At 39.7% G+C, this 12,275-nt stretch overlaps 1 protein-coding gene across 1 annotated transcript in view; it reads right to left on the reverse strand.

Annotated features, from left to right (window-relative positions):
• col15a1b (collagen, type XV, alpha 1b) overlaps nt 1–11,722 on the reverse strand; it is a 57,419-nt gene extending 45,697 nt beyond the window's left edge. Inside the window, exons 1-2 of the mRNA XM_063460971.1 lie at nt 11,604–11,722; nt 11,263–11,318 (exon numbers count right to left, since the gene is read on the reverse strand). Coding sequence (XP_063317041.1) covers nt 11,263–11,318; nt 11,604–11,614 — 67 coding nt within the window. The 5' untranslated portion in view covers nt 11,615–11,722. The remainder of the gene's footprint in view (nt 1–11,262; nt 11,319–11,603) is intronic.
• Between the last annotated feature and the right edge of the window lie 553 nt (nt 11,723–12,275).

The raw sequence follows: 12,275 nt of genomic DNA on the forward strand, positions 1-12,275 counted from the left end.
TCGCTATTGTTCAGAATTCCAGTAAAATGCTAGATAGTGTCAATTTAATTATGCTTTTTCTGTGCATCGGCTAACAGATAGGTGTGACTTCAGGAGAAATTCCTTCATCAAATAGTTTAACAAGTAGTTAAAGTTTGATAGTATTCATTTACACCTGGCGCAGGCTTTGTCTTTAAAGCTGGAATAAAATGTGGATTTTTCCTAATGAATGATCTGAAGAATCAAAAAGGTTTGGCCATCTCTGCAGTTCTTTTACAACTGTAAAAGACAGACCTAACATCGAAGAATCTCAGGACCCTGCCATCACCCCACCAGGTTCCCCACTTAAGTAGCCTCGTGGTTACTTGAAGGCTGACCAAAAGTCTAGTTACCAAACTCCTCCCACACCAAAGTTATTGCCAGAGCCGGTTGGACTGCTGGTACCTGTCAGCTTCAGAGTCCCATAGACTAACCAAGGCTGATGGGACTCTTTCTTTAGCGTGACTGCTCTCTTCACCTCCAAATGATATATGTTTTGGACAGGCCTGTCCAGTATCCCTTCCTTGCCACCTGATCCAACTCACCACCAAGTGGGTGACCAGTTGACTGCTCAGCTTCTCTTTTCACCAAAGTCATGCAGCTGATGGGACTGATGGGAAAAAAGTGATCACCAACCTGTGACCCAGGGTTTTTTTTATACCAGAGTTGGCAAAAGTACAGACATTCTGTACTTAAGTAGAAGTACAAATACAACTGTTAAAAAATACTCCAGTAAAAGTACTGATTCAACTTCTTTACTCAAGTAAAAATGAAAAAGTTCAGCCTCTGAAATGTACCCAAATAGGAAAGTAAAAAGTAGCTCTTTGGAGGACGTTTCCATTTTTGTGCAACGCTAACTGAACCTTGTGCTGTATTAGCATAATGATAAAATAATATCAGTAGATGGGAATACAAACTTTAACTTTTTTATTAAAAAAAATCTAATTATACTCAAACTGAATCTGAAGAAAAAGAAGGATGATAAAGGATTTGGTCTATTTTCTGTTGCCTACATTGTAGAGGGCGGCTTTGTGTTTAAAAAGTAAAATGAGTACAGTCAGAGGTTAAAGTGGATTCATCTGGTGGGAAACCCTAAAATTGTTTGTAATGTTTCATGCAGATGTGTCATGAGTTGTCCTGGCTGATTTCCATCCTCTACACTGAAAGCACACTATTTCTACTGTCTTTTTTCTACAAGGTATAAAGTTGGTATGAGGGTGGAATTCAGTCAATGGATGTCAGCATCATCCCATATGGAAAAGAAATAGTAAAAACTTATATGATTTACTCATGAAAGTGGCCACTTTCTCATTACTTTCATATATTGTTTTAGTAAGTATCCAAAACATACAAGTTTCATTTATATAATTTTTCTAGGGATCTTATATCTGTTTTCACTCTTGTATGCTTTTCATACAAGTTTCACACAAGACAGATACAAACTTTATAAGATTTATATATATCTTTTCCATATGGGATCAGCTAAAGATTCACATGAATGTGTGCTACAGCTGATGTAACCGAAATCTGACCATGAAACCACAGCCACTGTGCAGCAGTCACACACTGTTCTTTACTCCATTACAGTACAAACGTAGCTGTTTATCCTGCAGAGGATTGTCATGCAACCTTTAAATAACACAGTGAGTTTACCTCAGTTTGTTTTGCATGTTTCACAGTATGAAAAATATCCAATCAGACCCAGTATCTGATTTAAAAACATGAGCACTTACATGTAAGCTTTAAATTTCCAGCTAATCAAACACCACTGAGCAGTTCTTACCTTTAAATCTAACCTGTCTTCTTCCTTTCTTGTCTTTCTTATCTTTCTCCATCTCTGAGTGAAGTTAGCTCTCTTTCCTTTCTCTCCCTGTGAAATACAGCAGCTGGCCCTTTAGCTAGCAACACACTGTGAGACAAACTGCACACAAACAGTTTATGTTTGAGCTGATAGAAACGCTGCATTTGAAATTACCTGACACTCAAAAAGATACCAGAAACTATCGATCTTTAAAGGCTCAGTGACGCTAAGGTTAAAATAGGATGGCAGTCACCTTGTGATTAGGTTGTACAGTGATTTCATGAATTTTTAGACACTGACACTTAGACCAATTGCAAGTAATTGTGGTGACAAACTGGTTGTGATAAACAGTGGTTGAATTTGCAAATCCCTCAACCTCTGGGTGACCACTTTTGATTTCTTTTCACGTGGATTTCCACAGCAGACAGATCCACATGTTTGGCAGAGATTTTATCCTACATACACCTCCTGACACAGGGCTTGTGACCCCCTGCAGCTGGGTTTGTAGTTATTGGGCTAATAGTTAAAAGGCTAACAAGTGGTCCAGCCAGATTAACATTTCTGATAACTGTTCAATACATCAGTGTTGTTGAAACAGGAACTTTAATGACCTCCTTCTAAAGTGTTGTTCAGTGTTTTGAACATCAGCTACTTCATCTGATAGTGGGGAGAGGCTGTCTGCCTCCAGGTCAGCAGTGGTGCCGTCGGCTAGAGGAGGCAAAGATGGCATTTTTTTATTGATACTAATTCTATATTTTTCAGCAACCTATTTATGTGTCTGTACAGAGCAACAGACTTGCAGTTTCCACCAATTTATCATAGTTAAACACCAGATTATGACAAACATTTTGCACGTTCTAATAGCCAACTTGACTTCATTCAATCACTGCAAAAACTGAAAGTTCATTGCACACAATCTTTGTAATTCTGTTTTTCATAGTGTTACTATAGCATGAGGCATATCTTATATTTGTTCTCAAAGCAACATATCAATCAAATCAAATCGTTAATAATAAGAGCGGCATATCAATTAAAGAGAGTGTTGTGTTGTGTGTTGAGATGCTTTGTTGTCTCCTGACTTGTTAAAGGTCTCTGAAACCTGTGCTTCGCAGCCTATGCACCTAACAGAAAGGAGACATTCAGGTAGCTGCAGCTAGGTGAGGTAAAATAGAGGAGAAGCTGATGTTGCAGCAAAAGGTTGCTGCAAGTGTGAAAGCCTGCTCTTCCATCTGCTTGTTGTTGTTTTTGTGCTTTTAGATTTAATGTGAATTATCTCAGTTAAATTCATCATAGTCCTCTAACAGAAGCTCTTGTTTGTCCTGCTTCCCTCTGTTTTTCTGTGCTTCTCTTTATAACAACCCCTAGTTGTTGGAGATAGCTCCTCCTCCCTAAGCATGTTTGTGCCTGTTAAAATGGAGTTTTCCCGGTTGCCAAGTGCTTGCTCATAGGTAATCGTCTGACTGTTGGATATTTCCTCTCTGATACAGTTGCTATGTAAATGTTTGACTATTATCATCTCAGAGGGCTGAATTCGGCTTGGCTATTCTAATTCACGTGTGGCTTTAGAACCGAATAAACTGGATCAGTGTAAGTAAGACTAGTCAGTTCTAGGTGTTGGCCTTCTAAGTGCCACAAATCGAGGGGCAACTGGTCATTCTCTGGCAGATGACCAGCCAGGATTCACAAAATCAATTGAGTCTCTCATTCATTGAAAGCGCGGAAAGCCAAAATAGGTACTGAAGAACCGAGTGCACATTCACTGTTCCTCAGGGAACGATAAGGGCTAAGGGAAAGAGAAATGTCTGAGCTGATGTAAAACAGTTGACAGTGAACCGTACCGCAGAATGTCACAACACAGAACTTGGAAGATCCTGGTGTGCTCTAGGACAAAAGCTTGTTGTGAGGAAGTTAAATTGCTACATGTATATTGTGTATGAACTCTCTCCTGGATTGAAAATGTGGGATTTGCTGTGCCATAACTTCCCTTTAAGCTTGGAGTACAGCATCATGAAAATCAAGTTTGCATTGCTTGGGATTTAGAGTTTTAACAAACTGAGTGTGTGTCTATGTAACACTCTCTATCTGCAAACAGGAAAAAATGGGCATAATTTCTGTGCCCACAGAGTCAGACCCAAATATGCAAAACCATACCCAAGCATAAACACAGACGCAGAAGAACTGTGTACTGTCAACATTTCCCTTAAACTTGGAAATTTAATGGCCTGTTTAGCAGAGGTAAATGAGTGAGTGCAACAGTTTGTCATATAAAGTCAGACAGACAGGAACATGAAAGAAATTTGGGAAGATTTAGACACTTATATCTGTAAATCTGTATGAAGCAGTGTTGTGGATAGACTTGGGGGGGGGGCTTTAACAAAGGGAACGCCATTGTTCAATTCAATTCAACTTTATTTATATAGTAGCAAATCACAACAATAGTTGCCTCAGGGAGCTTTATGTTGTAAGGTAAAGATGCTACAATAATTGTATTCTAATTGTGACAGAATGATCTGCGTCACGGTCAGTCATCATCAATATTACCTAGTAAAGCTGCAGGCAAGGACTAGTCAGATCAGACATTTAACAGTGTTTAACTTCTCCCTGTCTCCCTAGTACGAGGTCAGTTGAATGTCTGATGGTGCTTGTGAAAACAGACCAGGTAATTAACCAGAGAATTCAAACAAATTGGATATAAAACACATAGATATTAAAAATGAACACTTGCAATAAGCTTCTTTTCCAGGGGAAACTTCTGAAAGACAAGCTGGTTTTGGGATGCAGAGTATTTTAGCCCGATTGTTATACTGCATTCAGTTTAAATTAAGATGTATTTAAGGTTAGGAAAATGTGAGCGGAGCTAACAATGAGAAGAAATATCTTCAAACAAACTGGGCTCCTCTCATAGGCAGTTGCTGTCTGATGTGATCTCAGTAGCTTTAAACTCATTTTCAAAGCTCTGTGGCTTCCAACAGTGTCGATGTTGCAGATGATTGTGAACTGAGCAGCCACAAGTCTTCCATAAGATAAACAGCTGGTCACCACTGACCTCGGGTATACAGTTCAATTCAGTTTTATTTATATAGTGCCAAATCACGACAGCAGTCGCCTCAAGGAGTTTTATATTGTAAGGTAAAGATCCTACAATAACACAGAGAAAGCCCCAACAGTCAAAGGATATATACAGATAGTCCGGCTCACTCACACATGTAGGCAAGCTGACCCACAATAAACACTAAAGTACAAAGAGATACTGTTATGTTTTAACCCATATGACAATAAAACCTTTACTATCATCCAGAATACAGTATTTTTCTTTTTTTTTCTTTTCTATCCAGAGAGAGCCAATTATCCTCTAAGACCTGAATGTATGCCTAAACATGAGAAGCTCTCAATGGGGCCGGGCTACAGCTACAAGCACAGTGGCAGTTAAAGCTATGTCATTGCGGCAGTCATAGTCACACCTACAGCCTGTCTCTGCACATGTTTTTAACTGCAGAAAACTTGGACTTGTCATAGAAGGGGTAGCACATTCATGATGGCTGCATTCCATTTGGCTGAGGCTATGCTGTTTTGATTGCTTGTTCACAAGCAGGACTTACAGAGAAACATAATAGAGTTGAAGCATCATTTATTCCACTGGTACTTTCCCTCCTGCAGTTAGTGAAAATGTATGCTGGGGGAAAAAAAATCCATAATTCCTTGAAGCAGTCTGCAGCTAGGATATCTATCTAGCTATATCTAGCAGGGACAGCTGAGACCGTGTCATTGGGTTATTTTCCCACAAAAGGAGTCCAAATGGGTGTATACATCTAAAATCATGGGCTTGCTAGTGTATAAAAGGAAAATAGAGGTTTGTGGTATGTCTCTCAAGCTGTCAAACTGAAACACCACACTTCACACCACCCTGAATCCTCCCTTAGTTGTGCTGCAATAGGTGTAGACTGCTGGGGGAGTCCTTTGATTCACATTGAGTATTTCCTCTTTAGTCACCTTTCTCACTCACTATGTGTTAATAGACTTCTCTGCACTTAATCATCTTGTTATTAATCTCTGGCTCTTCCACAGCATGTCTTTATCCTGTCTTCCTTCTATCACTCCAACCAGTCGCAGCAGATGCCCCCCCCCCTCCCCCCCAGCCTCATTCTGCCAGAGGTTTCTTCCTGTTAAAAGGGAGTTTTTCCTTCCCACTGTCGCCAAAATGCTTGCTCATAGGAGGATTGGGTTTTTCTCTGTATGTATTATTGTAGGTTCTACCTTACAATACAAAGACAGTTGTTGTGATTTGGCGCTGTATAAATAATGTTGAATTGAATTGAATTGACTAAAGCAGCAAGAGTGAGAAGATGGAACACCTGGCTTATACTCATTTCTGACTTCTTTTCTGACAGTTACATAAATGGAGTAAAGCCTGACATTTGAGGCACAGTGCCATACACACTAACACACATTTTCCTTACATATACAAAAAACAAACCACGCTGATGTCCACCTGAACTCTCAAGGTTTTAAATGTGGCATAAAACACTGGTTTAACATTGAGCTGTGAGGCTATGCAGAGACATTTGCAGGAGTGATAAACACAATGCAAACAATTCAGATGAAGCTCAGTGGGTTTCCCCCCCATGGTATCATGTGTGTCCCTATCTTTATAATATACTGTATTATGTTATAGTGATTGATGCTCATATTCAACATGACCAAAGATTCTTACAACAAGATTAGTCTGTGAAGGTTCTCAGTCATCCAGGTCATCGTAGTCTAAGGAGCTTGGACAGAAAAGCATCTGGACTTCTTTGAGTTCTTTGAGTTTAAAGAAGTCCAGACGCTTTTCTTTCCAAGCTCCTTAGAACAAGATTAGTGTATGTACAAGTTTCACTTAATGTGCTAAAAGCTCTAAACGCCCAGTTGCAAAGCTTTTTCTACTTTTTCATCAATGTGAAAAGCAGATAAGGTAAAACCCTACAATAATACAGAGAAAACCCTACTTGGTGACAGTGGGAAGGAAAAACTCCCCTTTAAGAGGAAGAAACCTCTGACAGAACCAGGTTCTGGAGGAAGATGGGACAAAAGCCAAAAGTCACAGCCAATCAAAATAAAGCTTAAAACAATTGCGATTAATTTTGCAAACACAGAAGCTTAACTCACATAAATTCATGAAGTTTCAGACTTTTTTTCAGCTGGAAAAATACCGTCTTTATATGCTTGATGCCCCAAAGCACAGATAGAGTGGAAGAGACACACAATGATAGTGATTCATGGCCAGCTTTTTCTAAAGAAACCATGGAAACAGTGTACTCAAACAGCAAAAACAAACAGCTACTCTTCAATGTTACATTTGTTTTTTTTAAAGCCATTACTTCAAGCTGTAAATCTGAATATTTATCTTCAAAAAAATCATCAGGTCAAACCAATAAATGCTTCTGATATTCCTTTCATTTCCTCTGCAGCAGCACAAATCCCCCTTCTTTCCTCATTTTGAACCCAGGCACACGCAGTTTTTCTGAAAATGCTAAAGGGTCCCAAAGTTAGAGCACTACATCACCTCTTTGAGCATCACATCATGGAAAATATGAAAGAAAGGCCATTTTGACTGGAAATTGAAAGGACCCTCAAAGAAACACCCATTATGCTGAGAATTTTTTTTCCCATTAAAAATAGAGCTGACCGTTACACTCATAAACCAATGGCACCTTTTACAGTTGGCCCATTGTGCCCAACTGTGTTCAAATCAAAGTCACTCTGGCTGAATGAGCACATTCCAGGCAGGACGTGGGACTGCAGCGAGGGCTCTCAGTACTGTAATATACTGAAGACATTTAGGTAAAGGGTCTTTGATACACCTCTATAACATGCTTGCTTTCCAGGTTTTAGTCATAAAACACCAAAGGGAGCTTGGAGGGAGTTTTATTCCAGTAAGATCAGAGACTGAATAAGGTCAGGAGTAAAAGTGATGTGAAGTCTTTGGTAAAACTGTTAAAAAGAAAGGCGGGCAACTGGCAAGTGCTAGTAAATGGGGAAAATTATGTTGTGGGCAGCAGAGAGAATTGAGTTGACATGTGGCTATAACTGAGATTTTTACACTAACAGGACTGACGTTGTCAGCAGTACAATAATATGACTTGGTTTTACTGTACAGAGGACACACGTCAGAAACAAGACTCCTACTGGGATCACCTCACAATCATTTATATTGGCTAAACATTGAATCCTTTCAGGGCAATTCAACCAACAGTAAATGGAAAGTGAAGGTTCCTGGAGCTGGGGCATTTTTTTCGGTGGGGTGGGGTGGGGTGGGGGGGGGGGTGGGGGGGGTGGGGGTCTGAAGTATGGAAAACAGTTTTCAGCTGAAATTGCAGTCTAGTCTACAAATGTGTAAATCATGAATGATGATGAAGTCCACTCTAATCACTAAATTTCTGATTTCAGCCCTTAAAAGCATACCTAAAAGAAGTTATCTGATTTCAAGTTTCTAAACTCAGGAGAGTGGTTTTTTTTTCACTGGCTCGTTTGGACAGAGCACTCATATATTCTAGACATGCATCCAGTGGACATTAAACTGATTTTAAACTGCCAGGTCAACAGTAGTGACCAATGGGACATTCGTGAAGAGTTGGTAAATGTGAGAAGAATGCACAGTGAGGAAGTGGGCTTCGTTTGTCTTTGCTTCCACCAAGGACCGCTACATAACATGCTCACGTTGTAAGAATGTATCTGACATGAAGAATTTCCTGTTGTGCTACATGTAAGAAAGGACATCTTTGTGAAATGCCCAGATGTGATTCTTTTGACACTATCAGGAGTTCATAGGTGAAACCTATCCTTGTTCAGGGTGAGCTGATTGATTTCCCGTTGACCAAACAAAAGAATCACACAGCTCTTGCAGACTAAAGGGCCCTTCTGCTGATGGTGCACAACAAAAGTGATGTCACATCCACTGGGGTGGGTTATGCTTTGTTATTGCTGATGTACTTTGTAACCTTGTAAACTTGTCTAGGTGGCTGGTACTGTTTAATGCAAGTGAGTTTTAAGTGCCTTTAATGATTTAATGATATTCTTTTAATGATATAAATATACAGAGGGAGACGCTGCAATGTCATAAAAGTGAGACTGGAAAAACGTAATTAAAAAAAACAAACTCCAAGACCGCTTATGTTTATTTAATGCTCAATGTCGCACAACATGACCAATGGGACAACTATAATTAGGCTGTAATTCTGTACACAGGTAAAGACAGCCCATCCCCGATAACAGCTCTTTCAATCTTTAGGTTGTATCAGTGTAGACCCAAGTTTGTTTACATTTCAGGCCCACACTGTATTATCAAAAATATTCACTCGTCTGCCTTCCACTTAAATTCATCCCAAAGGTTTTCTGTCGGGTTGAGGTCAGAACTCTGCACAGGTCAGTCGAGATCTTCTACACCAGACTCCATGTCATTATGGCCCACGCTTTGTGCACTAATGTGTGGATCCTTAAACTTTTCCCACAAAGCTGGAAGCATGACATTGTCCAAAATGTCTTGGTATGCTCAAGTATTATGAATTTCTTTGACTAGAACTAAGGGGCACAGCCATCTGTGGTGACTGGTTAGGGGTGAGGGAACCTTGCCCACTTCCAAGTCTTCAGACAGAATAATGCTTCCTTAACCGTGCCAAATAACCACCACAAGCTTCTAGGACCAAATCAACCCACACAGTTGTTTTATTTTTGGGTTAAAACAGTTGTGGGGTGCTGTACACTCTAGACTGTAAACGTGTTAAGGTCATTGCTGGATTTCTGCATTTTAAGACGAGATCTAAAGGCACTGACTCATTTTCTTAGCCTCGAGCTGCTATCGGAGGAGCTGTAGTTTTTTGCCTCAAGTCTCAACCCACAGGTTGCTGCTTTCTGTGGGTACTGTGGGAGTGCACAGTGTCACGAGCTGTGTGAATAATCAATATCTCAGTGTTGACAAGTCTTTCTGAGACATATCAAGAACATGAGTTCTAACCAGATGTTCTGACATTATTTTTATCATCCATCGTCAAACATCACCTACACACCGCTGACATCAAACTGGCACAGGATCAAAACATACCACTTCAAAGCTCTGCCAGAACTCTCCTCCATAACTCACTGCACCCCCTTTTCAAAACCTCAACACACACACACACACACACACACACACACACACACACACACACACACACACACACACACACACACACACACACACACGCAGAGGAAACCCCCTCACAGCATTACCATACAAACACTTCACTTCTCACCCTTGTGCAGAGTTTGACTTATCTGCCACTTTTACCTACATCATCATACTAAATGATAAAGGGGACAGAGGAAGCCTGGCCCATTCCCAAACAAACAAATAAACTATCACCCTCCTGCTGAGCTGTGAGCCGAGCCCCACAGCAGGCAGCCGCTGAATGAAAAGCACCACAGCAGGCAGAGGTGTGATAATGGAAATGGGAAGGGGGCTGAACCATATTGTGTGACTCATAATGGATCTGTGTGAGAGCAGTGGATTCAAGTCCAGACTCTTTTGTTGGCATTAAAGACAGTTAACTGCTATTTTGAGGAAGTTTTAAGCCATTTGTTTTATAAGAACTCTCCACCAGTTTAAACTCTGCAAATTATTTGGGAATTAGTGAGGACAGGGTAGAAAGACATGCGTTTTAGAGAAAAGCCTGTGAGGTCTGAGTGTTTTACATGAGGCAAATCAGAATGACCAGTCTTAAATTATTTTACTAGATCATGTATGATTACCAGATGTTATCTAGCTGGAGAATAAGCACATAATTGTGCATGAATCCCTAGCAAAAATTTGATTTTTTGATGTAAATTTATCAGATGATAATTTGAGCTAAAGGAGAGTGCAGCATAAAATGCATCTAACTGTGGAAAAACTAGTAAGTTAGTTGACATGCTAGCAGACCAGACACTGAATTGTCCATTCCTGAAAGATTTATTCTTGTGATTTTAGTCTTTGAGAGGAAAATCCTAGTTGTTAAAAGTCATTTTTAAGAACTAGGATTTGTCAATAGTTTGGTTTTTTTGTAAAGTTTCAACATTACCCTGAGAAATTTCATCAAGCATCTCTCACCTATGGAAAGTTCACTTAAAATCCCTAAACGACAATGACTCTCACTTAGATATGTACTTTGCAAAAGAAGTCGCTTGAGAAATATAGAAACTTCTACAACCGTAGATCAATAATTTAGCATCATAGTTAACTTAAATGCTTACTTATTATGTGTCGATCGCTTTAAAACACTTTTGCTGTCCATAGTTCAGTGGGATTAATCATCGACACTAGGAAACATATCCCTCCTTAGATCAAACATCTCTGGGGTCACTGTCCCATTTTCTTTTTGCAATCACAGACCCGTCCCAGCTGTTACTTTCTTTATACAGGCCATGCTGAGCTGCAGCTGCGTGAACCTTACCTTCTGTAACCTGCAGAGCTGCTGCCAGCCAGCACAGCAGCATGGTAAGACACCATCTAAGAAGACATCAGACACATAATGAAAGTTGCATTTGGAGAAATTCTGCATAGACTTAAAAAAAAAAAAAGTTAAAACACACTGCAAAAAAGTTCATGACATCAATTTAAAATTCCAGCTGAAATGTAACAGCAGAAATCTAGCAGAAGAAATGAACAGGTCTGCTCTGAGAAATGCTTTTATAATTTCAATAATAATAATAATAATAATAATAATAATAATAATAAAAACAGTTCTTTTATGTAGAAAATGTTGAGGTAAGATATAAAAAAACAGCTTCTTACCGCTGAGACATTTCAGTAAATACGCAAATCCAGCTTTGGAAGTAAACTCCAAGTACATGTGTGAGGCAAACTTTGTGGTGCCTCTGCCTGACTGTGCAGACCTGAAGTCACAGTGCTGCTCTCTCTCTCCCTCTCTCTCTCCCTCTCTCTCTCTCAGCACAAAGACTCCCTCAGTTCTGTCTCTGACTCTTAGGACCCACACAGTTGGGAAATTTGACTCCCTTGAAGGAAAAAAAACTCACTCTTTAGACCTTCTTTGTTAACCTGCTGGTTGAGACAATTTCCTTTGATTGATAATAACGTGATGGGCTGTTATTTAAAGTTAAACGCATCTACCAGTGAATCGACTTTCTATGTACAATACTGTTTAGAGTGCTTTAATTCATTCTGCAGGGATATTTGTATCATTGAAGTGAAAGAAATCCAGTAATGCTTCCTAATGAAAGAGTGACACAATGACAAAATCAAAGAACATGGCCGGAGCTTCCTTTTTGGCCTGGGTCAAAGATTTGTTGTTGGTCACTCCATGGCTCATGGAGAGGCTTCATCATCCAATCAGATAGTTTAATTAAAATGAAAAAAAGAACAGGATTCTGCTTAACAATGAGCAGATGTTTGCACCTCTAAAAAGGTACCAATTATGAGATTAACCTGTGCAGCCTTAGGCTAAAT

The sequence above is a fragment of the Pelmatolapia mariae genome, linkage group LG18 (genome assembly GCF_036321145.2).
Source record: "Pelmatolapia mariae isolate MD_Pm_ZW linkage group LG18, Pm_UMD_F_2, whole genome shotgun sequence".
Classification (NCBI taxonomy): domain Eukaryota; kingdom Metazoa; phylum Chordata; class Actinopteri; order Cichliformes; family Cichlidae; genus Pelmatolapia; species Pelmatolapia mariae.